General features: G+C 48.6%; 1 protein-coding gene across 4 annotated transcripts in view; it reads right to left on the bottom strand.

Annotated features, from left to right (window-relative positions):
- gmip (GEM interacting protein) overlaps positions 1 to 26,941 on the bottom strand; it is a 94,003-nt gene that overhangs the window by 18,578 nt on the left and 48,484 nt on the right. For all 4 annotated transcript variants that reach the window (XM_078235112.1, XM_078235114.1, XM_078235115.1 and 1 more), the window contains 8 exons: positions 22,422 to 22,547; positions 19,808 to 19,872; positions 17,239 to 17,349; positions 12,993 to 13,073; positions 11,326 to 11,520; positions 5,975 to 6,112; positions 1,784 to 1,968; positions 1,524 to 1,630 (listed from right to left, as the gene is read on the bottom strand). In XM_078235112.1, coding sequence (XP_078091238.1) covers positions 1,524 to 1,630; positions 1,784 to 1,968; positions 5,975 to 6,112; positions 11,326 to 11,520; positions 12,993 to 13,073; positions 17,239 to 17,349; positions 19,808 to 19,872; positions 22,422 to 22,547 — 1,008 coding nt within the window. The remainder of the gene's footprint in view (positions 1 to 1,523; positions 1,631 to 1,783; positions 1,969 to 5,974; positions 6,113 to 11,325; positions 11,521 to 12,992; positions 13,074 to 17,238; positions 17,350 to 19,807; positions 19,873 to 22,421; positions 22,548 to 26,941) is intronic.

Raw genomic sequence — 26,941 nt, 5'->3', positions numbered from 1 at the left:
GATAGTCAACATCTTTTCCCAATGGTAGGGGAGTCTAAAACTAGAGGGCATAGGTTTAAGGTGAGAGGGGAGAGATACAAAAGAGTCCAGAGGGTCAATTCTTTCACACAGAGAGTGGTGTGTGTCTGCAACAAGCTGCCAGAGGCGGTAGTAGAGGCAGGTACAACTTTGTCTTTTAAAAAGCATTTCGACAACTACATGGGTAAGATGGGTTTAGAGGGATATGGGCCAAACGTGGGCAATTGGGACTAGCTTAGTTGTTTAAAAAAAAGGGTGGCATGGACAATTTGAGCCAAAGGGCCTGTTTCCATGCTGTAAACCTCTATGACTCCATGTATTAGAACAGCATCTACACTTTGAAGAAATTAATTAATTGACTGTAAAGCATTTGGGGTCATTCTAAGATTCCACTTCCAATTCTCCTCCTGCACCCAGTGGTGCACTAAGGCAGACTTTAATCTGTTTCCATAGCTAGTTATTCCTGGAACAGGTTGCTAGTCTGTCGCCAGGAGCTTATAGCTTGAGAGACGCCACTCCACATCAAGCGTCCTTCCCGCTCTTACCGCCAGCCATTGGTGTGTTTGGAAGGATTTTTGTGGGTTGACACTCAACCTGTTTGACCGCATTATGAACGCACCTTCTTGACCATCAAGTCCTGGGGTGGAACTCAAACCCAGAGCTTCAGGCTCAGAGGCAGGGACGCTAGCTCACTGCGCCACAAGACCTCACATATAAATTTTCTAAGCAAGGTTTCTTTCATTTCTGAGACTTGAAAGGAAAGGAGTAAAGAAATAAAGTGTATTTATTAGTGTCACAAGTAAGGCTTACATTAATACTGCAATGAAGTTACTGTGAAATTCCCCTAGTCACCACAGTCCAGCGCCTGTTCAGGTCAATGCACCTAACCAGCACGTCATTCAGAATGTGGGAGGAAACTGGAACACCCAGAGAAACCCACGCAGACATGGGGAGAACGTGCAGACTCCACACAGACAGTGACCCAAGCCTGGAATCGAACCCGGGTCCCTGGCGCTGTGAAGCAGCAGTGCTAACCACTGTGCTACTGTGCCACCTTTTGAGATGCTGGGTGTGCCAGGAGGGAGTGGCAAGAGTGCCGAGGGCAACAAGAGGTCCATCAGTCTCAGCTGGTCTGATGGAGCCCTATTCCAGTGAATGGGTTCAAGTCCAACAGACTGTGTGGCCAGCTGGTGAAAGTCAGAAAGTAGCTCTCCCAGTCTGGTTAACATGGGTGAAGAGTTGGAAAATGGAACTGGATAGCCACAGGCCCCATGACAAGATCTGTGCGTATCCCTTGTCACCTTAAACCAATGGGTTGACAAGAGCTCGGGCTCAACTCAGCTAAAGGAAAAAAATACTTGAAGATTAGGCTGCAAATTTTACAGTAGAATAATTTTATTGGCAAAGGAGCTTAATCCATTCTGACCAGTTCCTTCGCAATGCCTTCTTCTTAACCCACTAAATATATAACATAGGCTCCCCATTTTTGCTTTTCGTCAACTCACTGAGTTTGTTTTCAAATTCATCTGTCAATCCCAGCAAATCACTGGAGGACGCTGACGATTGATGGACCAACGTTGGACCACTTTGTCTCCTTCCACTCGGGGAGGACCTGAAAGTTTAAAAAAAACATGCCATCTAACAGTAAATTAAATCCTTGCAATCAATCCCACTACAGAATCCCAATGGACCAAAGCCTTGCGTTCGCTCCCACTATATTGAATCCTAATGGACGATAATTGACGCTACATTCTGTGTCACTCACCTTCTGCTTGGGGTGACCTCAAATTCATAGATCTCCATGGGCTGCATCTTCTTGTCCAGGTTTTGAATAAACTTGAAATATTGCTGGCCAGGTTCATAAGGTTTGATATTGTCCTGCAGTGAGCCAAAGGCAATTGGCACCTCTTTGACCTGCTCTTCCTGCATTTGGAACAGGTTCACAGAGACCTGGTGAGACCCATACATGAAAAGGTTAGATTGAACGAATCCAGGACTGTGTTCATAGTACTTCAAGATCAATTTTTTGCCAGTGAATGGCCATCTCAATCAGCTACGGGATGATGGTGTGAAAACGGAACAATTCCCATTTCAGACAATGAGTGTCATCGACTAAGGCAGGTAAATACAAGACTGGTTAGATACAGAGGAAAGCTCCCTCTACACTATCCCCATCAAACATTCCCAGGACAGGTACAGCACAGGGTTAGATACAGAGGAAAGCTCCCTCTACACTATCCCCATCAAACATTACCAGGACAGGTACAGTACGGGGTTAGATACAGAGTAAAGCTCCCTCCATACTGTCCCCATCAAACACTCCTAGGACAGGTACAGCATGGCATTAGATACAGAGTAAAGCTCCCTCTACACTGTCCCCATCAAACACTCCCAGGACAGGTACAGCACGGGGTTAGATACAGAGTAAAGCTCCCTCTATACTGTCCCCCATCAAACACTCCCAGGGCAGGTACAGCACGGGGTCAGATACAGAGTAAAGCTTCCTCTACACTGTCCCCATCAAACACTCCCAGACAGGTACAGCATAGGGTTAGATACAGCGTAAAGCTTCCTCTACACTGTCCCCATCAAACATTCCCAGGACAGGTACAGCATGGGGTTAAATACAGAGTAAAGCTCCCTCGACACACTGTCCCCTTCAAACACTCCCCGGACAGGCACAGCATAGCGTTAGATACAGAGTAAAGCTCTCCACACTGTCCCCATCAAACACTCCCAGGACAGGTACAGCACGGGGTTAGATACAGAGTAAAGCTCCCTCTATACTGTCCCCATCAAACACAGTAAGAAGTTTAACAACACCAGGGGTTAAAGTCAGGTTTATTTAACCTGGTGTTGTTAAACTTCTTACTGTGTTTACCCCAATCCAACGCCAGCATCTCCACATCATGACTCCCATCAAACACTGCAGGACAGGTACAGCACGGGGTTAGATACGGACTAAAGCTCCCTCTACACTGTCACCATCAAACATTCCTTGGATAGATAACATGAGAAATTTGAGAAAGTTCTGCATGAAATGAATAAACAGTTTGTGAGAGCTTTTGTAAGTATCAGAAAAGGAAGAAATTAGCATAAGTAAGTGTGGCAAAGACTGGAGGAAGTATGTGGAATAAAGAAAAGGCAGAGCTGTTAAACATTTTCTTTTCTTCTACTGTGAAGACATATAAAATATATCAGTCAGTGTGTGATCCAAGGGTTTAATGAGACAGAAACTTGAAATGAACTAATATTTGTAAAGAAAACGTGCTGGAAAACTAAAAGCTGACAAACTGCTGGAGCTGATGGCTGCAGCGATAGTGGATGCGCTGGATTTGATCTTTAAAAATTCTTTAGATTCTAAAATGGGCTCCATGGATCAAAAGGTAGCATATGTAACCCTATTGATCAGAATTTTTCTTTAAACAAGTAAGAGGCTGGTAAATATTGTTATTGGAGGGATTTGGGTGTCCTTTATACAATTCTCAAAGTTAACATGCAAGCACGGCAGCACAGTGGTTAGTACTGCTGCCTCACAGCGCCAGGGACCCGGGTTCGATTCCCGGCTTGGGTCACTGTCTGTGTGGAGTCTGCATGTTCTCCCCGTGTCTGCGCGGGTTTCCTCCGGGTGCTCCGGTTTTCTCCGACAGTCTGAAACATGTTAGGGTGCATTGACCCGAACTGGCGCCGGAGTGTGGCGACTAGGGGAATTTCACAGTAACTTCATTGCAGTGTTAATGTGAGCCTTACTTGTGACACTAATAAATAAACCTTTTTCAGAAAGCAGTTAGGGAGGCAAATAATATGTTAGTCGTTATTGCTAGGAGCTTGGGGTACAAGAATAAGGAAGCTTGCCGCAATCATGTAGGATGTTGGTGAGACCACACCTTGAGCCTTCTCACCTCTGCACAATTAAATCTGACTTGCAGGCTTCATCTTGCTGCCCCTGGTATTCAACCGGGTGGGAGTTGGGGGCGGGGGGGGGGGGGGGCGGGTGTGGCGTAACAACATGAAAAGTCTGCTTCTGGGGGTGCTAGAAGGGGAATGGTTGCTTAGAGCCAAGCCCCTACTCTTTCCCTTTTGTCTGACACCTTCCCTTTACTAGCTAGCCAGTCAATGCCCTCGTAACCCCTCTTATCACCTTGACTCCTCTGTGGCCTCTCATCAATACTAAGCCTCTGATGGACGCGTTAATGGCAGCAACTATCACTAATGTTGGCATGATGGGCCTCTGACTGGCTGGCAACTCGTTGTGCGGGGGCGGGGGGGGGGGGGGGGGGGGGGTGCGGGGGAGTGGAGGAATTTCTGTCCTCAGGATCCTAAGCCCCAGAGAAGGCCTGGCGTTGGCCTGTAAAGTACCTGACGGGAACTTAATTCGAGTGGACCTTCCCCAACAGAGACAATGTGGGGTTCCCACCAATTCTCTAACCAGTGGGTGAGATCCCCATCACCAACATTGAATTCCACCCTTGGACTCCATACTAATCCTTACATATTTGCCCTGGGAAGGATGCAACAAAGATCCATGGGATGTGGGTGTCACTGACAAGGCCCATCCCCAAGCTGAGTGGTTTACTAGGCCATTTCAGAGGGACAATTAAGAGTACAACCACATTGCTGTGGGCCTGGAGTCACATGTAGGCCAGACTGGGTAAAAATGGCAAATTCATTAGGGAACTTAGATGGATTTCTAAAACAATCAATGATAGTTTCATGGTCACCATTACTGAGACTCACTTCCAATTCCAGATTGATGAATTGAATTTCAATTCCACCAGCTGCTGTGGTGGGATTTGAACCTGTGTCCCCAGACCATTAGCCTGGGCCTCTGGACTGCTAATTCAGCAATTTTACCACTGAACCCACCATCTACACACCCACCCCCCACCCCCCTCAAACTCTCGCTCCCACGAGATTGATTTGTGAGTTGAGAGGGGTTATCCTATGGGGAGACATTGAGCAGATTGGCCTTTATCTTGTGGTGTTTAGAACCATGAGAGGCGATCTTATTGAAATGTATACAGGGCAGAATTAACGGGTTGTAGATCTGTGGAATTCCCTGCCCAGTGAAGCAGTTGAGGCTCCCTCATTGAATGTTTTTTAAGGCAAAGATAGATAGATTTTTGAACAGTAAAGGAATTAAGGGTTATGGTGAACGGGCGGGTCAGTGGAGCTGAGTCCACGAAAAGATCAGCCATGATCTTATTGAATGGCGGAGCAGGCTCGAGGGGCCAGATGGCCTACTCCTGCTCCTAGTTCTTATTAGATGCTGAGAAGCTATTTCCTCTGGCTGCAAAGTCTAGAAGTCTTGAGTTATAGTCTCAGGATAAGGAGTCAGCCAGTTAGAACAGAGATAAGGATAAAATTCTCCTGGGGAATTCTCTCCCCCACAGGGCAGTGGATGCTGAGTTGTTGCATGTATTCAAAATTGAGATCAGGCTTTTAGGCATTAAGACAATCGAGGGATATGTGATGAAAAGGTCAGTCATGAACTTATTGAATAGTAGAATAGGCTCAAAGGACTGAATGCAGCTTCTGGTTTATGTCTTCCTCCTTATATTCATAAGTACAATCAGTTTAAGTATTAGTGTCACAAGTAGGCTTATGTTAACACGGCAATGAAGTTACTGTGAAAATCCCCTAGTCGTCACACTCTGGCACCTGTTCGGGTACACTGAGGGAGAATTTAGCACGGCCAATGCACCCTAACCAGCACGTCTTTCAGACCGTGGGAGGAAACCGGAGCCCCCTGAGGAAACCCACGCAGACACGGGGAGAACGTGCAGACTCCGCACAGTGACCCAAGCCGGGAATTGAACCCAGGTCCCTGGCACTGTGAAACAGCAGTGCTAACCATTGTGCCACCGTGCCGCCAAGGATAAGAAGTAAAGTGTTGGCTGTAAGTGCCCATGAGAGACAGTGAGAGTTAAGGGACAATGTCGGTTGAAAGCTTCACCTGTTTCAAGATGAGATCGCCCTGGTTGATGAGTTTATGAAGCTGTGTGATGATCTTCCCTTTCATTGCCTCCAGCTCCTTGCGTCTGAAGTTGGCCTCGACTACACAGTTTCTGTATTGGATCTCAGCATCTTGAGCCTAATGGTGAAGGACAAACAAAGAGCTTTCAACACTGGATCTCATGCCCGGGGACCGTATGATGTGACTGATTAAAGCAGCCACTGAGACTGCACATTTGCAGCTTGGTTCCGCGTACATCCCCTCTCCAACAGTGGTCAGAGCTGACCTCTCAGCGACCCTCACACCAGAAAACCGACCTCACCCCCAAGGCCGCTGGAACCTGATCCAGTAACTAACTGAGAAAAATCAGGCCAGAGAGGGTCTCCTATTGCTCTGCCTGGAAGGCACTGAGCAGAGCTGGGATTTGCCCCCCTGGGCTGGGGAAGGGAGATTTAATTTTTTTAAAATCAGACAAGGCGTCTGATCGACGTTGCCTCCAATAGTCAGACTGCCTGTTAAATTCTGGGTGGCACAGTGGTTATAGAGTCATAGAGGTTTACAGCATGGAAACAGGCCCTTCAGCCCAACTTGTCCATGCCGCCCATTTTTTTTAAACCACTAAGCTAGTCCCAATTGCCCTCGTTACCCATCTTACCGTGTAACTGTCTAAACACTTTTTAAAAGACAAAATTGTACCCGCCTCTACTACTACCTCTGGCAGCTTGTTCCAGAAACTCACCACCCTCTGTGTGAACAAATTGCCCCTCTGAACCCTGTTGTATCTCTCCCCCCTCACCTTAAACCTATGCCCTCTAGTTTTAGACTCCCCAGCCTTTGGGAAAAGATATTGGGCCCGATTTTACCATTTTCATTCGAAGTGCCGAATCTGGGCGTAGTACAGGTCCGACTTAGAAATCCACTTTCAGGCGCCCCCATACACTCTCAGCCATCTCCAGTCCCATTCGCGCTGTGGGCGGGGCTTAGCGCTGCTGGAACGATTGGAGCTCCGAACTGCGCATGCGCAGTTAGAAAAAAATTGGAAAAAGCGCGCCCACGTCAGATCGCTCCCGAGCCGCAGAAAGCAGAGAAAGCAGCCCGGGAGTGACAAGCGGGAGCGAGGGTGTGTCTCGGGGCGGGTAGGGGAGTGCAGATGGATCTCTGGTGGGGGGGGGCAGGTGGATCCCTGGTGGAGGTGTGGGGGGCGCAGGGGGGTCCGCTGCCACTCTGCGGGCGATCGGTGGGGGGGGAGGGGGGCAAGGGTGGTGATCGGTCTGGGTAGCGGTGGGTGGTGGATAAGGGGGACAGTGATGTGTGTGTGTGTGTCCCTTATTCACCCCCCCCACTACCCAGACCGATCGCCACCCCTGCCCCCCCCCCCCCACCGATCGCCTGCAGAGTGGCAGCGGACCCTCTTGCCCCCCCACCAGAGATCCATCTGCTCCCCCCCACCAGAGATCCATCTGCCCCCTCCACCAGAGATCCATCTGCCCCCCCCAACAGAGATCCATCTGCCCCCCCCGCCACCAGAGATCCATCTGCCCCCCCCACCAGAGATCCATCTGCCCCCCCACCAGAGATCCATCTGCCCCCCCCACCAGAGGTCCATTTGCCCCCGCCAACAGAGATCCATCTGCCCCCCCCAACAGAGATCCATCTGCCCCCCCCGCCACCAGAGATCCATCTGCACCCCCGCCACCAGAGATCCATCTGCACCCCCCTCCCCGAGATACATCTTACCCGCCTCCCTCCACTCCCCCCCCCCCCCAAGACAACGATCCCGGCCTCACTCTCTCCCCCTCCCCCCAAGACAACGATCTAGCCTCACTCTCCCCCCCCCCCCCAACAACGAACTTGCCTCACTCACCGCCCCCCCCCCCCCCCCCCCCCGGCCACAGAGAATGAACATAGAACATAGAACAGTACAGCACAGTACAGGCCCTTCGGCCCTCGATGTTGTGCCGAGCTTTGTCCGAAACCAAGATCAAGCTATCCCACTCCCTATCATCCTGGTGTGCTCCATGTGCCTATCCAATAACCGTTTGAAGGTTCCTAAAGTGTCCGACTCCACTATCACAGCAGGCAGTCCGTTCCACACCCCAACCACTCTCTGAGTAAAGAACGTACCTCGGACATCCCTCCTATATCTCCCACCATGAACCTTATAGTTATGCCCCCTAGTAACAGCTACATTCACCCGAGGAAATAGTCTTTGAACGTCCACTCTATCTATCCCTCTCATCATCTTATAAACCTCTATTAAGTCGCCTCTCATCCTCCTCCGCTCTAAAGAGAAAAGCCCTAGCTCCCTCAACCTTTCCTCATAAGACCTATCCTCCAAACCAGGCAGCATCCTGGTAAATCTCCTCTGCACTCTCTCCAATGTTTCCATATCCTTCTTATAGTGAGGTGACCAGAACTGCACACAATATTCCAAATGTGGTCTCACCAAGGTCCTGTACAGTTGCAGTATAACCCCACGGCTCTTAAACTCAAACCCCCTGTTAATAAACGCTAACACACTATAGGCCTTCTTCACGGCTCTATCCACTTGAGTGGCATCCTTCAGAGATCTGTGGATATGAACCCCAAGATCTCTCTGTTCCTCCGCATTCCTCAGAACCCTGCCGTTGACCCTGTAATCCGCATTCAAATTTGTCCTACCAAAATGAATCACCTCGCACTTATCAGCGTTAAACTCCATCTGCCATTTTTCAGTCCAGCTCTGCATCCTATCAATGTCTCTTTGCAGCCTACAACAGCCCTCCACCTCATCCACTACTCCACCAATCTTGGTGTCATTAGCAAATTTACTGACCCACCCTTCAGACCCCTCCTCCAAGTCATTTATAAAAATCACAAATAGCAGAGGACCCAGCACTGATCCCTGTGGTTCACCGCTGGTAACTGGTCTGCAGTCTGAAAATTTTCTATCCACCACCACCCTCTGTCTTCTATGAGATAGCCAGTTACTTATCCAATCGGCCAAATTTCCCTCTATCCCACACCTCCTTACTTTCTTCATGAGCCTACCATGGGGAACCTTATCAAACGCCTTACTAAAATCCATGTAGACGACATCAATTGCTCTACCTTCATCTACACATAAGAACATAAGAACATAAGAAATAGGAGCAGGAGTAGGCCATCTAGCCCCTCGAGCCTGCCCCGCCATTCAATAAGATCATGGCTGATCTGACGTGGATCAGTACCACTTACCCGCCTGATCCCCATAACCCTTAATTCCCTTACCGATCAGGAATCCATCCATCCGCGCTTTAAACATATTCAGCGAGGTAGCCTCCACCACCTCAGTGGGCAGAGAATTCCAGAGATTCACCACCCTCTGGGAGAAGAAGTTCCTCCTCAACTCTGTCTTAAACCGACCCCCCTTTATTTTGAGGCTGTGTCCTCTAGTTTTAACTTCCTTACTAAGTGGAAAACTTCCTTACTAAGTGGAAAACTTCCTTACTAAGTGGAAACACACTTAGTTACCGCCTAAAAGAATTCAATCAAATTTGTGAGGCAAGACTTACCCTTCACAAATCCATGCTGACTATCCCGGATTAAACTGCATCTTTCCAAATGGTCATAAATCCTATCCCTCAGAACCTTTTCCATTAACTTACCGACCACCGCAGTAAGACTAACCGGCCTATAATTACCAGGGTCATTCCTATTTCCTTTCTTGAACAGAATGGTCTGGCCTCACTCCCCCTCCCCTCCAGAGGAACATCTGACCTGCCTCCCCCCACCCCCACCACCAGACAACGATCGGCCCTCCCCCCCTCTGCCAGAGATACATCTGACCCACCTCCTCCTACTCCCCCCAACCAGACAACGATCTGACCTCACTTCCCCCCCCCCCCCCCCCCCTCCGAGAATGATCTGACCCGCCTCCCTCCTCCCCCCCACCACTGATCTGAGTCAGAGAGCCGTTAGAAGCTCTGAACACGCTCTTCAGAGGCTGGAGCACCCGATTCAGACTTTTATTCAGCAGGTCCCTAAAAGCGCGGTTCCGTATCGGCAAACACGGTGGTAAAGAGGGAAACGCTGATAGAGTTGGGCGGGCAGTTCATTAATTCAATTTAAATGCATGCAAATGCATTTAAATCGTCGTTGCGCCCGATTTGGGCGCGGAACGGATCCCCGCCATTCACGGGTCTCGGTAAAGTGGCGATCTGCGCGGACGCGGGTGCAGATCGCGATAAAGGCCTCACACCCGACTTTACCGCGATTTCGCGCCCGTAAACGGGCACACATTGTTGGTAAAATCGGGCCCATTGATTAACTAGCTGATCTATGCCCCTCATTATTTTATAGACCTCAATAAGATCACCCCTCAGCCTCCTACCCTCCAGAGAAAAAAGTCCCAGTCTATCCAGCCTCTCCTTATAACTCAAACCATCAAGTCCCGGTAGCATCCTAGTAAATATTTTCTGCATTCTTTCTAGTTTAATAATATCCTTTCTATAATAGGGTGACCAGAACTGTACACAGTAGCACTGCTGCCTCACAGCGCCAGGGACCCGTGTTCAATTCTGGTCTTGGATGACAATGAACTGCATGTTCTCCCCGTGTCTGTGTGGGTTTCCTCCGGGTGTTCCCCGGTTTCCTCCCACACTCCAAAAATGTGCAGATTAGGTGGATTGGCCATGCTAAAATAGAACAGGGAAAGGGCGGCGGGGGCAGGGGGGGAAGGGGAAAACCCAAATTCTCCACACTTCTCGCTCCCAGTGATCAGCCTAAGTGGTTTCCCTCAAGACAACCTAACCTGGCGACATTCACTGCCTGAGGCCACACAAGAGCAGGGTTCCCAACACTGCAGGAGTGCCCTGGAGTCTCCAGGAACTACAGCTTAATCTCCAGGACAAAGATGTGCAGGTTAGGTGGATTGGCCATGCTAAATAGCTTCTCAGTGTCGGGGGAATAGTTAGGGTAAATACATGGGGTTATGGGGATAGGGCCTGGGTAGGAGTGTGGTTGGTGCAGGCATGATGGGCCAAATGGCCTCCTTCTGCACTGCAGGTATTCTATGATGCTGCCGGGAGCAAAATCCTAGAGAAAAATCATTGGGGCTTAAATAATTGTTGTTTCTTTTGCATTTTCTTTAACTGGTTATAACCAGTAGGTGATGGGAAAATGGCTTTTTGTCTGACACTCAAGAATCATCCAATTGAATAATGAAGATTCTTTGCTTTCCAAGTGGTGTGGAAAGGTGGTGTTGCCGGACTTGTTGGCTGACCAGTGGCGGGAGAGTGGTGGTGGTACACTCGATGTGATGACACTCCAAGGAATCCATTCAAGTCGAGTTCGGCAAGCCCTTACCCCTCCCGTGAGGTGCCCTCACTCACCTTCAACTGGGCCTCGTCCTTTGAGCGCCTCCGTTTCTCCAGCTGCTTGCTGGCGCTGCCTGGGTTAGCACCGCTCACACTCAGTGAGTGTTGCTCTTCCACCGCCTTGGCATTCTGCAGTTTCGCCTTTTCAAGATCCTCGCAGCGTTGGATGTACATCTGTTTCGATTTCCTCAGCGCTGTCAGTGCTTCATTCTGTGGAATGGAACAAGTTCACAGCCTCGGTGACCAGTTGCCTCTCAATATGTGTTTCATTCCCTCGGCTTTATTGTCTCTGACACAACAATATCTTTTTTACAGGGCAGCAGGGTGACCACACCTAGAGTACTGTGGGAGGAAGCCGGAGCATCCGGAGGAAACCCACGCAGACATGGGGAGAATGTGCAAACTCCACACACAGACAGTGACCCAAGTCGGGAATCGAACCCGGGTCCACGGCGCTGTGAAACAGCAGTTTGTTTCATTGAATCCCTACAGTGCAGAAGGAGGCCATTCGGCCCATCGAGTCTGCACCAACCACAATCCCACCCAGGCCCTATCCGCATAACCCCATGCATTTACCCTAGCTGGCCCCCTCTGACACTAAGGGGGCAATTTAGCACGGCCGATCCACCTAACCCGCACATCTTTCGGACTGTGGGAGGAAACCGGAGCTCCCGGAGGAAACCCACGCAGACACGGGGGAGAACGTGCAAACTCCACACGGACAGTGACCCGAGGCCAGGATTCGAACCCGGGAACCTGGCGCTGTGAGGCAGCAGTGCTAACCACTGTGCCAACGTGCCGCCCTGCAAACTTGGCACCTCCCCGTCGGGGAATTGAACCCCGGTTGCCCGCTTGACAGTCGGGGATACTAACCTCTACACTAACGAGGAAGCTGCTCTACACTAACGAGGAAGTCTCACTACCTAAGGATGGATGTACTTGCTTTGGAAGCAGTTCGGATAAGACTCATCACCTGCGTTGTCTTATGAGGAGAGATTGAGCAGCTTGGGCTGACACTCATGGAAGTTTAGAAGAATAAGAGGTGATCATACTGAAACATAAGCTGAGGAAAGATTGACAGCGTTGATGTTGTGAGCACATTAATGAGGGAATCTAGAACTAGGGGGCACAAATTCAAAGTTTAAGACAGAAATGAGGAGGAATTTCTTTTCGTAGAGGGTCATTAATCTCTGGAATTCTCTACCTCAAGTACAGTGGAGGCTGAGTCATTGAATCGGCTAAATTGACAGATTTTTAATGTACGAGGGAGTCAATTGTTACGGGGGAATCGGGCAGAAAAGTTGCCTGTTTAACCTTGAAATTCTGTGAGACTGCGTGTATTAAGTATGACATAAGTGTATAAATTGGGTACATGAATAGGGAGGGAATAGAGGGAGACTGAGTAAGGGAAGAAGGTTTTTTTAGTTAGGGCATCATGATCAGCACAAGCTTGGAGGGCCGAAGGGCCTGTTCCTGTGCTGTACTTTTCCTTTGACAACGGTTTCATGGTCATCAGTAGATTCTTAATTCCAGATAGTTTTTATTGAATTCAAATTTCACCATCTGCCCTGGCGGGATTCGAACCCGGGACCCCAGGACATTAGCTGAGTTTCTGGACTAATAGTCCAGTGATAATACCACTCGGCTATCGCCTTCCCCTTTGCAACAGCATTTCAACTTACCATTTTACGCTGTTCCCTCTGCCAAAGCTCCTTAAAGTCCCGCCGTTGCTTCTCCAGTTCATTCTTCCTCGTTGTCAAAGGCTGTCGACAAAACAAAAGGAAGAGCCACTTTTTGTTTAGTAAGAGAAAGCACAGCTCCCTCATGGGATCAGTGGGTAAATGTACCGGCTCACGCAGGCTGAAGACAAAGCGCATTTGAGAATTGTATCGATATCTCGAAGCTGGCACAGACACGATGGGCCAAATGGCCTCTTTCTGTGCTGTAACCATTCAGTGACTCTAATGAGGGCACTTCCAAAATTAAGTCTTGGAAAGTCCAGTTTGGATTTTTCTTTTCCATTTCGATAGAGGAGTACAAGCTCCTGCCTTATTTCCTGACAGGCGTTCCAAGCAGGAGAAGCTGTGCAGTAACTCTGAAGCCCAGATGGCAAGAGGGCGAGATGTTCTTTTGGCGAATCAGTACAGACCTGAGGGGCCGAATGGCCTCCTTCTGCACTGTAGAGCTTCTATAAGAACATAGAACTCCTCATTTGCTTCAGTCTTCCCTTCCTGGTACTCTGAAAGACCAAGATATGTTGGTGCCAAATCGCTAATTCCTAGCTTACCGTACCACCTCTGCTGTTCCTTGGTGCCATCCTGCATTCGGGATCTTCGCATTTAACTTGGATGGTTCAGTATACACCAGTGAACTGTCGGCTTCCTGATCTCCTGCTCCCAGCAGGCTCTTGGAAAGAACAAATTCATTTTTGACCTGCTGCCATTGAGTCACTGCGGACTGACATGCAGAGCTGGCTCGTAAAGCAAAGGGACAACTGGGACAGAAGAAAGGCAATGAAAGATTCTAATGTCGTTCACATACAAATGTCCAAATGCAGAAGACCTGGACAATATCTAGGCTTGGGCTGACAAGTGACAAGTAACATTCGCACCAGCCGAAGTGACAATCTCCAACCAGAGAGAATTTTAAACATCTCTTCTTTATATTCAAAGGCATTACTATCATTGAATCCCCCACTATCAACATCCTGGGGGTTACCATTGATCTGAAACTGAACTGGACTATATAAATACTGAGGCTACAAGAGCGGATCAGAGGCTGGAAATCTGTGGTGAGTAACTCCTGACTCCACAAAACCTGTCCACCACTACAATCAGGAATGTGATGGAATACTCTCCACTTGCCTGGATGAGTGAAGTTCCAACAACACTCAAGAAACTCGACACCATGAAGGGCAAATCGGCTCCTCTTGGATTGGCACCCCATCCATGTCAAGTTTTCCACCAATCACCAATGCACAGGGCAGCCATGTGTACCATCTACAAGATGCACTATAGGAACTCACCAAAGGTCCTTGGACACACCCACCGAATCCAGGACCGCGATAGCAGGACAAGGGCAGATGTATGGGAACACCCACCACTTGGAAGTTCTTTTCCAAGCCACACATCACCCTGCCTTGGCACTATATCGCCATCGTCATTGCTTCCTCTGGGTCTAAATCCTTGAGCTTCTTCCCTTAACAGCATTGTGGGTGTACTTACACCATACTGCAACGGTTCAAGAAGACAGCTCACCACCAGCTCCTCAAGGGCAATTAGGGATGTGTGGGGCTTGAACCCACGACCTTTTGATTGACAGGATGGGAGCGCCAACATCAACTAAACTGATTCTCAAAGGGGACAACCTTCAAAGGATGTGGCCCAGATGGAGGATGGTGCTGAAACAGACCCTGAATTGTTATTCTGTTGCGCGGAGAGAGTGTGATTTGATGTGACACTAAAACAAACTGCAAATTCCTGCCCTCATCACATTTAGCTGCCCAAGAATTTTGGAAGGTGGAAGTTCTAGAACAGCGGCTCCAACCTTTTCCTTTATGCGGATCACAAGATTGTCATCAAAAGCTTTGTGGACCATAGCGTATGTAAGCTGTTTTAAACATTTACACAGTCTATGGGTAATGGGAATCAAACTTGTATAACAATGGGTATTAAAAGTGCAGCTATTCCTAATAGTTTATCATGCAAACTCATAAATACATTGCAATTGTCATAGCACATTTACTTGCAAATTATCAGAGAATAATAACAGGGTATTTGGAAAGTAAAGTTTATTTATTAGTCACAAGTAAGGCTTACATTAACACCGCAATTAAGTTACTGTGAAATTCCCCTAGTCACCACACTCCGGCGCCTGTTCAGGTCACCGCACCTAACCAGTGCATCTTTCACAATGTGGGAGGAAACCGGAGCACCTGGAGGAAACCCACGCAGACACGGGGAGAATGTGCAGACTCCACACAGACAGTGACCCAAACGAGTCCCTGACGCTGTGAGGCAGCAGTGCTAACCACTGTGCTATTGTACAAGGATTTTGCGAATAATAATGCAACGTCGATTCTGACATATACAAGATACACGTAATTGTATTTTCCCCCCACAGACCACCTGCAGTACTCCCATGGACTATCAGGGGTTCACGGACCACAAGTTAGGAACCACTGCTCTAGATGAAAAAAAAGACCATCCAGTTCACCTCCTACAATCCTGGTGGTCACGTGATACAACGATAATTGTAACAAATTGAACCCTTATCAATTAGAGCGGCACGGTGGCACAGCGGTTAGCACTGCTGCCTCACAGCGCCAGGGACCCGGGTTTGATTCCCGGCTTGGGTCACTGTCTGTGTGGAGTTTGCACGTTCTCCCCGTGTCTGCGTGGGTTTCCTCCGGGTGCTCCGGTTTCCTCCCACAGTCCGAAAGACGTGCTGGTTAGCGGCATTGACCCGAACAGGCGCCAGAGTGTGGCGACTCGGGGAATTTCACAATAACTTCATTGCAGTGTTTATATAAGCCTTACTTGTGACTAATAATTAAACTTAGTCCACAACATAGAATAGTTACAGCACAAAAGGGGGCCATCTGGCTTCCTGAGATAGCTGGCTCTATCCATGAACACTTCAGCCAGTCCCACTCCACTGCCCTTTACCTGTCCGAGGCCCTGCAATATTTTTTTCCCTTTTATCCAATTCCCTTCTGAAAGCCACAATCTCTCTCCACGGTCCTCTCGACCCAGCTGTGGAGATCTTCAAGAACCAAAGGCCCAAAGTCACCTGTTCCTCCCAAGCACGCTACACACCACACGTCACACCTCAAATTATTCATAGGCTGTATCCCAAAATGTCCTTTTTTCTGAATTGCTTCAAGTTCAGGCCCAGGCTCATTTTGTTCTATGACACAGAGGAATGATCAAATAGGGAGCTTTGAAAACATGAAAGGGTTTGATAAGAAAGTAGAGTTGGTGGTGAGAGTGGGAGTCCAAATCTAGACGTCAGAACAATAAGATACAACTCGTAAATCCAGTGAGGAATTCAATAGAAACTACTCAGAGAAGTGGTTAAGAAGTGGAACTCACTACCACAAGACGTAGATGAGGCGAATAGCATGATGTAATTAAGGGGAAGCTAGATCCGTTGCTGAGGAAGTAAGGAATGGAAGGAAATGCTATTCGAAGGGGAAAAACCGGTCAAATTTTTCAGTAAGAATCGGTAATACTGAAACCAACAATCCAGTATCTCCATTTTACGGTGTAGAATCCACAGAATCCCGACAGTGCAGAAGGAGGCCATTCAGCCCATCGAGTCTGCACCGACTCTCTGAAAGAGCATCTTACCCAGCCCTCCTCCACCACCAGCCAATCCCCGCAACCCCGCACATTTACCATGGCTAATCCACCTCACCTACACACCCCTGGACACGAAGGAGCAATTTAACATGGCCATTTCTAACTGATATCCTTCGTTTCCAAGTTTCATAGAATCCAACAGAGGCCATTCAGCCCATCGAGTCCGCACCGACCACAATCCCACCCAGGCCCCATCCCCATAACCCTATTTATCCTAGCTAGTCGTCCTGTCACTAAGGGTCAATTTAGCACGGCCAATCCACCCAGCCCGCACATCTTTGGACTGTGGGAGGAAACCGGAGCACCCGGAGGAAACCCACGCAGACACGGGGACAATGTGCAAACTCCACACAGACAGTGACCCAAGCCGGGAATCGAACCCGGGTCCCTGGCACTGTGAGGCAGCAGTGCTAACCACTGTGCCACCGTGCCGCCCATGTGGAAGACCAATTGGGGCAAATTCTGTGCCGTAAATTCTATTTGAAAGGCACAGGCAATGAATGACACAACCTGGCCTAGCTTTGGGAGGTACAGTACAAGTGAAGCGCGCCACCAAAGCCCTCACCTGGATGTATTTATTGTGCTGCAGTAAGTTACGGTTACTAATTGTCCAATGTCCATGTTGGATGTCGTGCTGAAGGGCCATTGTGTAGACGTATTGAAAAGGCATGAATTTCTGTAGGAACAAGGAGGCCGTGAATCATCTATACGCAGCGTACTCACTTCCGACAAGTTTCGCAATCTTTGATTTGTCGCAGAATAGTGACAAGACCGAAACACAAACGTTCTCAGAGTATTTGCTCTGTTCTAGTGTAGAATCTGGTCCCTAATGCATTGATGGCATGAAATTTGATTCAGTACTGGAAGGGGGGGGATATACAATACCCTAAAGAGCTGAAACAGGCCGAGCCAGCTGGTAGAAGGTAATGGTGTTAATCCCCAGTCCCGGGAACAGTGAATGTCACCCAGGTTGACATTCCAATGCAACTAGGGAGTGTAGCTCTAAAGAAGAGTCATACAGACTCGAAATGCTAGCTCTGCTTCTCCCACCTCAGATAGATTCTGCCACACCTGCTGAGCTTTTATTTCAGATTTCCAGCATCCGCATTATTTTGCTTTTATTTTGGTCTTGCGTTCAAATCCCACCATGGCAGCTGGTGGAATTTAGGTTCATAGAATCCATAGATTCCCTCTCGTGCAAAAGGAGGCCATTTGGCCCATCGAGTCTGCACCGACTCTGGTTCACCGCCACCCCCGCTCAATCTCCGTAACTCCGCACATTTAGTATGGCCAATCCACCTAACCTACACATCTTTAGATGCCAAGGGCCAACTTAGCATGGCCAATCCACCTAACCTACATATCCTGGGACACTAAGGAGCAATTTAGCATGGCCAATCCACTTAACCTGCACATCTTTTGGATACTAAGGAACATTTTACCATGGCCAATCCACCCAACCTGCACATCTTTTGGACACTAAGGAGCAATTTAGCATGGCCAATCCACCGAACCTGCACATCTTTTGGACACTAAGGAATAATTTAGAATGGCCAATCCATCTAACCTACACATCCCGGATCATTAAAGAGCAATTTAGCATGGCCAATCCACCTAACCTGCACATCTTTTGGACACTGAGGAGCAATTTAACATGGCCAATCGACCTAACATACACATCTTTAGTCACCAAGGAGCAAGTTAGCATGGCTAATCCACCTAACCTGCACATCTTTTGGACACTAAGGAGCAATTTAACATGGCCAATCGACCTAACATACACATCTTTAGTCACCAAGGAGCAAGTTAGCATGGCTAATCCACCTAACCTGCACATCTTTGGAATGTGGGAGGAAACCAGAGCACCCGGAGGGAGGAAACCCACGCAGACACGGGGAGAACATGCAAACTTCACACAGAGCTGGAATCAAACCTGGGTCCCTGGGAGCCAGCAGTGCTAACCACTGTGCCAATGCCGCCACGTTCAGTTAATAACTTTTGAATATAAAGCTAGTCTTAATAATGGCGACCATGCCGCCATCATTGGCTGTTGTAAAACAAAACGCAGCCGCTTCACGAATGTTTAGGGAAGGAAATCTGCTGCCCTCTTCCGCTCTGGCCTACATGTGACTCCAGATCCACAGCATTGTGGTTGATTCTTAACAGCCCTCTGAAAATGGCCTGGCCAGCCATGGCCCAAATGCTGGAAAGTGGGATGAGGCTGGGTGGTTTGTTTTTAGGCTGGTGCAGACATGATGGGCCAAGTGGCCTCTTTTCATGCCGTAAACTTTCGACAATCCCATGAATCAAAGCCATTGAGTTCAGATATGGGCAACATGTACTGCCCTTGCTCATGGCACCCACACAGCTCATGGTGGAACAAAGGGTTAAAAATTGCTAAAAAAACACTGAAGCAGGGTGGTGAATCTGTGGAACTCTTTGCCGCAGAAGGCTGTGGAGGCCGGGTCATTGAGTGTCTTTAAGACAGAGATAGATAGGTTCTTGATTAATAAGGGGATCAGGGGTTATGGGGAAAAGTCAGGAGAATGGGGATGAGAAAAATATCAGCCATGATTGAATGGCGGAGCAGACTCGATGGGCTGAGTGGCCTAATTCTGCTCCTATGTCTTATGATCTTATGGTTTAACAGCAGTACAACGTGTTTGAAACGGGACAGTTGAGTGGTACTACTCTTGAAATAAGTAAGATACTGCAGATGCTCGAGTCTGAAACAATAACTTCGTCAGAAATAAAGGGAAGGAAAAGATTGCAACACAAAATAGCAATTTTAAGATCAAAAGATTCACTGGTGCGGGATGGGGTGACGTCTGTTATTAAACAGTTTTGGGTGGGGAAAGGGCAGCGTGGTGGGTCGTACACTGTATCCTACACTGGGTTTTCAAAACTAGGCCCTTAAAACATGGCCCTCAAACTCAACTCTAAATTCGGACTTGATCAGGATAGACATCCTGGTGCAGGCCCGGCCACATCTAGAAAGCAGTTTAAGGTTGTACAATGAATTAGAATTTGAAGTTGGGTTAATTTAGTCACATTGGAAGATTTTCCCCTAAACAGCATTGAGACTATTTGCTTACTCCTGGGGCAGCTGAATGTTGGACCACGGAACATCTTACCTCTTGGCTGATCGAACTCTTGGTCGTTTCGGCCATCCTAATCATGGTCTTCGAGAACTCAATCTCTGCAAAAACAAGGGTGTCGTTAGGAGAATCACGTCACACAAAGACTTTTGGGCCCATTCCTGTGTGAGAGTTTTATTCTAAGGAGAGATTGGGGCGCCTGGAATGGGGTCAGAAGTACATACAAGAGGGAAGGTGTTTCTGTAACAGTGTAGGAAGAGCCAGGGAAAGAAACAACATCATAAGACATACAGTGACAGGCTCGCCACTATTACGTTAAATTGACAAGACAGCAACAGACCATTTGGCCCAACTAGTCAATGCCATGTTTAACCCCACATGTGCCTCCTCCAGCTTTACCACAATCCTTATATTCCTTATGTGGCGATGTGGTATAATGGGAATGTCACTGGACTAGTAGTCCAGAGGCTCTCCAGCTGGTGGACTTCACATTCAATCTGGAATATAAAGCTAATCTCAGTAACGGTGACCATGAAACTATCATTTTTCTTGGTAAAAATGCATCTGGTTCACTAATGCCCCTTCGGGAAGGAAATCTGCCATCCTTACCCGGTCTGGCCTACATGTGACTCCAGACACAGCAATGTAGTTGACTCCTATCTGCCCTCTGAAATGATCCAGCAACCACACAGTTTAACGGCAACCAGGGATGGCAACAAATGCTGGCCCAGCCAGTGACACCCACATCCCATGAAAGAGGGCGGCACAGCGCACAGTGGCACAGCGCCAGGGACCTAGGTTCGATTCCCGGCTTGGGTTACTGTGTGGAGTTTGCACGTTCTCCCTGTATCTGCGTGGGTTTCCTCCAGGTGCTCCGGTTTGCTCCCACAGTCCGAAAGACGTGCTGGTTAGGTGCACTGGCCGTGCTAAATTCTCCCTCAGTGTACCCAATCAGGTGGCGGAGTGTAGGACTAGGGGATTTTCACAGTAACTTCATTGCAGTGTTAACGTGAACCTATTTGTGACTAAAAAATAAACTTTAAATATTAGTAAAGACTTCCTCCCTCACATATTTACCTAGCTTCCCCTTAAAAGCATCAGGAATATTCACCAGATGTTGAGCCACACAGGGCTGACCTGTGACCTGTGCCCCGTTACTGATGTCATTTGTGTAGACAATGAGCAAAATTTTAACTTCAAACAAAAGAGCAATTTTTGGGTCAAATTAACATAAAGGGGCAAAATCTCTTGTGCCGCCCGCCATGGGAACCGTAGAGGGTTGGTGGGGGCCGGGTGGGGGGGGGGGGAGGGGGGTGCGGAGAGGGGGGGCGGCGGAGAGTGGGGGGGGCGGGGGACCATGCAAAGGTCCATTGACCTTGGATGGGATTTTCTGACTTTGGGGTGAGCGCAGCCGGATAATCTCACCCTGAAACATAGAAATTAGGAGCAGGAGGAGGCCATTTTGCCCTTTGAACACAAGCTCCAATGGGGGTTTGCCCAATATGGCAGAATAATCCTCCACTATGAATTCAGGGTCCTTTTTCCCCAAGTAAAATTGGGGCAGTATTTCATCCAGTTGCCTGCGAGGATGTTTGAACAAAAGAGAGTTCAATGTGGTGTTGGTCATGTCACCAATGCATAACAGCCACATGCCCCTGCCACATAATATTGAATACTTTAGCACCCACAGCGAATCGACTCCTGGTTCATTTTCAAATTCATCCTTGTTTTTTTTCAACACCCTTCATAGAATGTGTGAGCAGCCGAGAGAGAACGTGGGTGTTCTATAGAGTGTGTGAGGGGTATATTCTAGCCTCCCCACAGTGTGTTTCTCACAGCGGGAAGCAGCGTGCTGTTTGCCAAGAGCAGGATTTACTGGTCCCGTGGCTGATAACGGTTATTTCCATGGACTGTACCACATGCCACCAGGAGAAAGGCGGCGAGGTGGCCATCAGCAAGACCAGAGGTCCTGCCAGTGTGAACGGCAGGAAAGATCCGGCCTTTGTGTGCTCTACAGAGTATGTATGTGGTCTACAGAGACTGTGTGTGGTCTACAGAGACTGTGTGTGTGCACCAGCACTGTGCACAGTGTTGTACAGTGATAGACCCATCCCCACCAGCGCTGTACGCCAATGTTATACAGCGACAGAACTGTCCCCATCAGTACTGGACTCCAGTGTTATACAGTGACAGACCTGTCCCCACCAGTACTGTACCCCAGTGTTATAGAGACCCGTCCCCACCAGTACTGTACCAGAGTGTTATACAGTGACAGACCCGTCCCCAGCAGTACTGTACCCCAGTGTTATACAGTGACAGACCTGTCCCCACCAGTAATGTACCCCAGTGTTATACAGTGACAGACCCGTCCCCAGCAGTACTGTACCCCAGTGTTATACAGTGACAGACCCGTCCCCACCAGTACTGTACCCCAGTGTTATACAGTGACAGACCCGTCCCCACCAGTACTGTACCCCAGTGTTATACAGCGACAGATTTACTGAATGTTCACCCAATCAATCATCCTCGCCCTGATTCTGACCCAGGTCCTCAGCACCCCCATTTCTCACCCCCCCCCCCCATCCCAATAATAATGACCCCTTCCACCCACCCCATCCTAGCACTGCCCCTTTGCCATCACACCACTCACCTGCAGAGATCCGCCTCTCCATCCAGGACAGCAGGTCCTTTGTATACTTGGCCCAGGTTTTGGCATACCGCAGGGCTGAATCAACACCATTTTCACACTTCACCAGCATTTCATCAGCTTCGTGCTCTGCAGAGGGAAAGAAGAGATACGGGACCATGAGGCTGGAAGGATAACATACGGCCCGCTGCACACAGAGCCTGACAGCTACTGGCACCCCCTCGGTGAGTCTGACCTTGGGAGAGGCCATCAGGGGATTAACAGCATTAAGTAGCAATGTCGCGATGACTGTCAGACAGAGGAAGGGATTAACCAGTGGGCTGTCTGCAAAACACAGTGAGGGACATCAAGACGGTCCGACACAGCATGTGACAAATCAGCAGAGATAGGGAGCATAAGAGACAGATAGAAATGGTGGAGTCCAGAATTGGACAGTGTACTCTAGCTGGGCTCTCTCTCCAATTCACTGTCTCAGGGTTACTTATTCATGGTCTATGCTAAGATTTCACTGTAGGGGAAGGTGAGGAACCAGGTCCGAGAAGCATCTCAGCTCATACTGGGATTGAACCCTTAAGGTTAAGTTTGCACCACCCCTACAATGCAAAAGGAGGCCATTCAGCCCATCGAGCCTGCACGGTCCCACCCAGGCCGTATCCCTGTAACCCCACGTATTTACCCTGCTAATCCCCCTGACACTCAGGGACAATTTAACATGGCCAATCAACTGAACCCGCACATCTTTGGAGTGTGGGAGGAAACCGGAGCACCCGGAGGAAACCCACGTTGACACGGGGAGAGCGTGCAGACTCCACACAGACAGTGACCCAAACCGGGAATCGAACCCGGGTCCCTGGCGCTGTGAGGCAGCAGTGCTAACCACTGTGCCACTGTGACGCCAGCTGAACTGCAAGAAAAAATAAAAAACAGTTCATTTAAAAAAAAAAGAAGGCAGCTCACCACCACCTTCTCAGGGGCAATGAGGAATGGACAATAAATGCTGGTCTAGCCATCGCATCAAAGAATTTTTAAGAATCTAGATGAAAACTGATAGTACTTTAACTTGTCGCACACACATACAATGCTAAAGAATGTCGTTGCCTGATTTTACCCACCCAGGAGCGACTTGAGGAGCAGTTACAAGGCATGCGATGCACTGAGGGTGACTGATTAACAGCAGGAGCAGCGCCCCTGGAGAGTGGCTCTGAAGCTCCGTATGTGTGAATAACTCTACTGTGTGTCGCTGGATGACTCGCGAATGGAATGAAATCAGGTGTGCTTCCCCTTTTGTGCATTGTTCCTTCTATTTTACATTAAAACATAGACATTGGTGAATGAAAACTAGATAAAGGACACTCCTTACATAATAACCCGACAGCTTGATATTGTGCAATAAATGGTGTCGTCATCGAAACAAAATCTGGAGTAGCTTCAAACAGAGTTGGCAATCGTATTAACGCCAATATATCCTCTCTAAGGTGCAGTGCCCTGGACTGAATGCATCCCCACTCAGTGTGGGGATCCCACCAGGACTCTGTGATGCTGCAGCATCACTTTCATGCCTTTGGATTCCAACCCTTGAGATAAAGACCAACATTTCTGTACCTGTCCACCATCTTTTGGCAATTTCTGTGCTTGGACTTTTGAGCCTCTTGGCCCATCGACAGTTCTGAGCTTCTCAAATATACTCTGATCTATCACTGGTCGGTCCAAAGTGAGCAACCTCTCACTTCTTCACACTGGTCTCCCACCTACCACAGGTTTGGCCAGTCATTTATATATAGAATCCCTACAGTACAGAAAGAGGCCATTCGGCCCATCGAGTCTGCACCGACCACAATCCCACCCAGGCCCTACTCCCATATCCCTGCATATTTAACCACTAATCCCTCTAACCTATGCATCTCAGGACACTAAGGGCAATTTTTATCATGGCCAATCAACCTAACCCGCACATCTTTGGACTTCTAACAGCTTGTTTTGCCACCATCGAAGATTGATGTTAGTGAATCCCCCACCCACCGGCCTCTCTGTTGCTAGAGTGGGGGGGGGGTGGCACGGTGGCTCAGGTCACTGTCTATGTGGAGTTTGCACGTTCTCCCCATGTCTGCATGGGTTTCCTCTGGGTGCTCCAGTTTCCTCCCACAGTCCAAAGATGTGCAGGTTAGCTGCATTAGCTATGCTAAATTCTCCCTCCTGAACAGGCGCTGGAGTGTGGCGACTAGGGGATTTTCACAGTAACTTCATTGCAGGGTTAATGTAAACCTACTTGTGACGAATAAGTAAGTAAACTACTGCATACCCTTTGAGATTGTACCATTTAGTTTATAACAGCTCTGTTCATTCTTCCTACCAAGACGAATCGCTCACACTTCCCTGTGTTAAACTGTGTTTGCCACATGTTAGACCATTTCACCAACTTTGCCCTCTTGGAGCAAAAAAGATTTGCGTTTATATAGATCTTTTCATGGCCACAGGATGTCTCAAAGGACTTTACAGGTAGATGCTGAGAGGCTGTTTCCCCTTGTGGGAGAGTCTAGGACCAGAGGGCATCATCTCAGAGTAAGGGGTTGCCCGTTGAAGACAGAAATAGGGAGGAATTTCTTCTGTCAGAGGGGAGTGAATCTGTGGAACTCTTTCCCGCAGAGGGCTGTAGAGGCTGGGTCGTTTAGTCTGTTCAAGGCTGAGATAGACAGATTTTTAATCGGTAAGGGAGTCAGGGGTTAATGGATAAGGCGGGAAATTGGAGGTGAGGATTATCACATCGGATCAATTATAAACTCATTGAATAGTGATTTCTGCATCAGCTGGAAGCAATGAAGAAACAGGCCGAATGGCCTAATCCTTATGATCTTAAGGGCTTGACAGCCAATGAAGTCTTGTTTGAAGTAGCCACTGTTATAATGAAGTCTCCAGTTGACTTCCTCACGTGTTAACACTCCCCAGTTTTGCGCCATCTGCAAACTTTGAAACGATGCCCTGTTGCACCCAGGTCCAAGTCATTTATATATAAATATATTTATATATCATAGAGAGTTACATTTGAGAAGCCAAACCCTGTGAGCTTGTCTGTAAGACACTTTCACATTGACCTCATGTGAAACAAAGCAGTAGTGTGTTTGCATTATAGTTTGCATGGAGTGGAGATCAGACTAATAAAGGCGACAGTGTCTGTTTGTAATGAGGCCACACACTCACGCTGGTTCCAGCCTGAGGCTGGCATGTGCTGATGAACCGCAGATACTGCTACACTAACCCCTCCCTATACCTGAAAGCATTCAGTAAAAATGCAGGGGAGCCAGACGGTCCAGTTCAGAGTTAGTAACTCTCTTACGAGGCCCGTTCCTGTGTCAGACTCAGCAACAAGAGAAACCTCAGTGTAGCGCCACCGACATGACTATTTAACAGATGATTCAAATGTGTTCATTAAATTTTTGTCCACTGATACAATGAGACATTATGTCCCGATTCATTCTGTGCCCGTATTTCGTAAACAAAAAAAAATACTTCTTCGTTGCTTCCGGCTGATGAGGAAAACCACAGTCGTCCTGGTGCCAACACTCCTGCTGGATTCAGACAGTGCTGACACCTCCCTGGCTCCGCAGCTGTGGCTGACGGGGTCTTCCAGCCACGCGGTCACCCACATTGCTGGGCAGACTCCTGTGTGGTTCTCGGGACTGTAATAACAGATACAGCATCGCATCCTCAGCCATAATACAGGCGGCACGGTGGCGTAGTGCACTGCTGCCTCACAGTACCAGCAACCCAGTTTCGAATCCGGACTTGGATGACTGTCTGCGTGGTGTTTACACATTCTCCCCGTGTCTGCATGGGTTTCCTCCGGGTGTTCCGGTTTCCTCCCACGCTCTAAAGATGCGCAGCTTAAGTTGATTGGCCAAATGAAATTGCCCCTTAGTGTCCAAAGATGTGCAGTTAGGTGGATTGGCCATGCTAAATTGCCCCTTAGTATCAGGGGATTAGCAGGGGTTATGGGGATAGGGCCTGGATGGGATTGTTGCTGGTGTAGGATCAATGTGCCAAATGGCCTCCTTCTGCACTGTAGGGATTCTATGATTCTATAACCCATCAAACATCAGGACAGGTACAGCACGGGGTTAGATGCAGAACAAACCTCACTCTACACTGATCCCATCAAACATTCCCAGGACAGGTACAGCACGGGGTTAGATACAGAGTAAAGCTCCCTCTACACTGTCCCCTTCAAACACTCCCAGGACAGGTACAGCACAGAGCTAGATACAGAGTAAAAGCTCCCTCTACACTGTCCCCATCAAACACTCCCAGGACAGGTACAGTACGGGGTTAGATACAGAGTAAAGCCCCCTCTACACTGTTCCCATCAAACACTCCTAGGACAGGTACAGCACGGGGTTAGATACAGAGTAAAGCCCCCTCTACAGTGACCCCATCAAACACTCCCAGGACAGGTACAGCACGGGGTTAGATAGAGAATAAAGTTCCTTCTAGACTGTCCCCATCAAATACTCCCAGGACAGGTACAGCAC

The sequence above is a fragment of the Mustelus asterias genome, chromosome 19, assembly GCF_964213995.1.
Source record: "Mustelus asterias chromosome 19, sMusAst1.hap1.1, whole genome shotgun sequence".
Classification (NCBI taxonomy): domain Eukaryota; kingdom Metazoa; phylum Chordata; class Chondrichthyes; order Carcharhiniformes; family Triakidae; genus Mustelus; species Mustelus asterias.
Note: the sequence above shows the minus strand (reverse complement) of the source record. Positions and strands in the feature narration are given on the sequence as shown.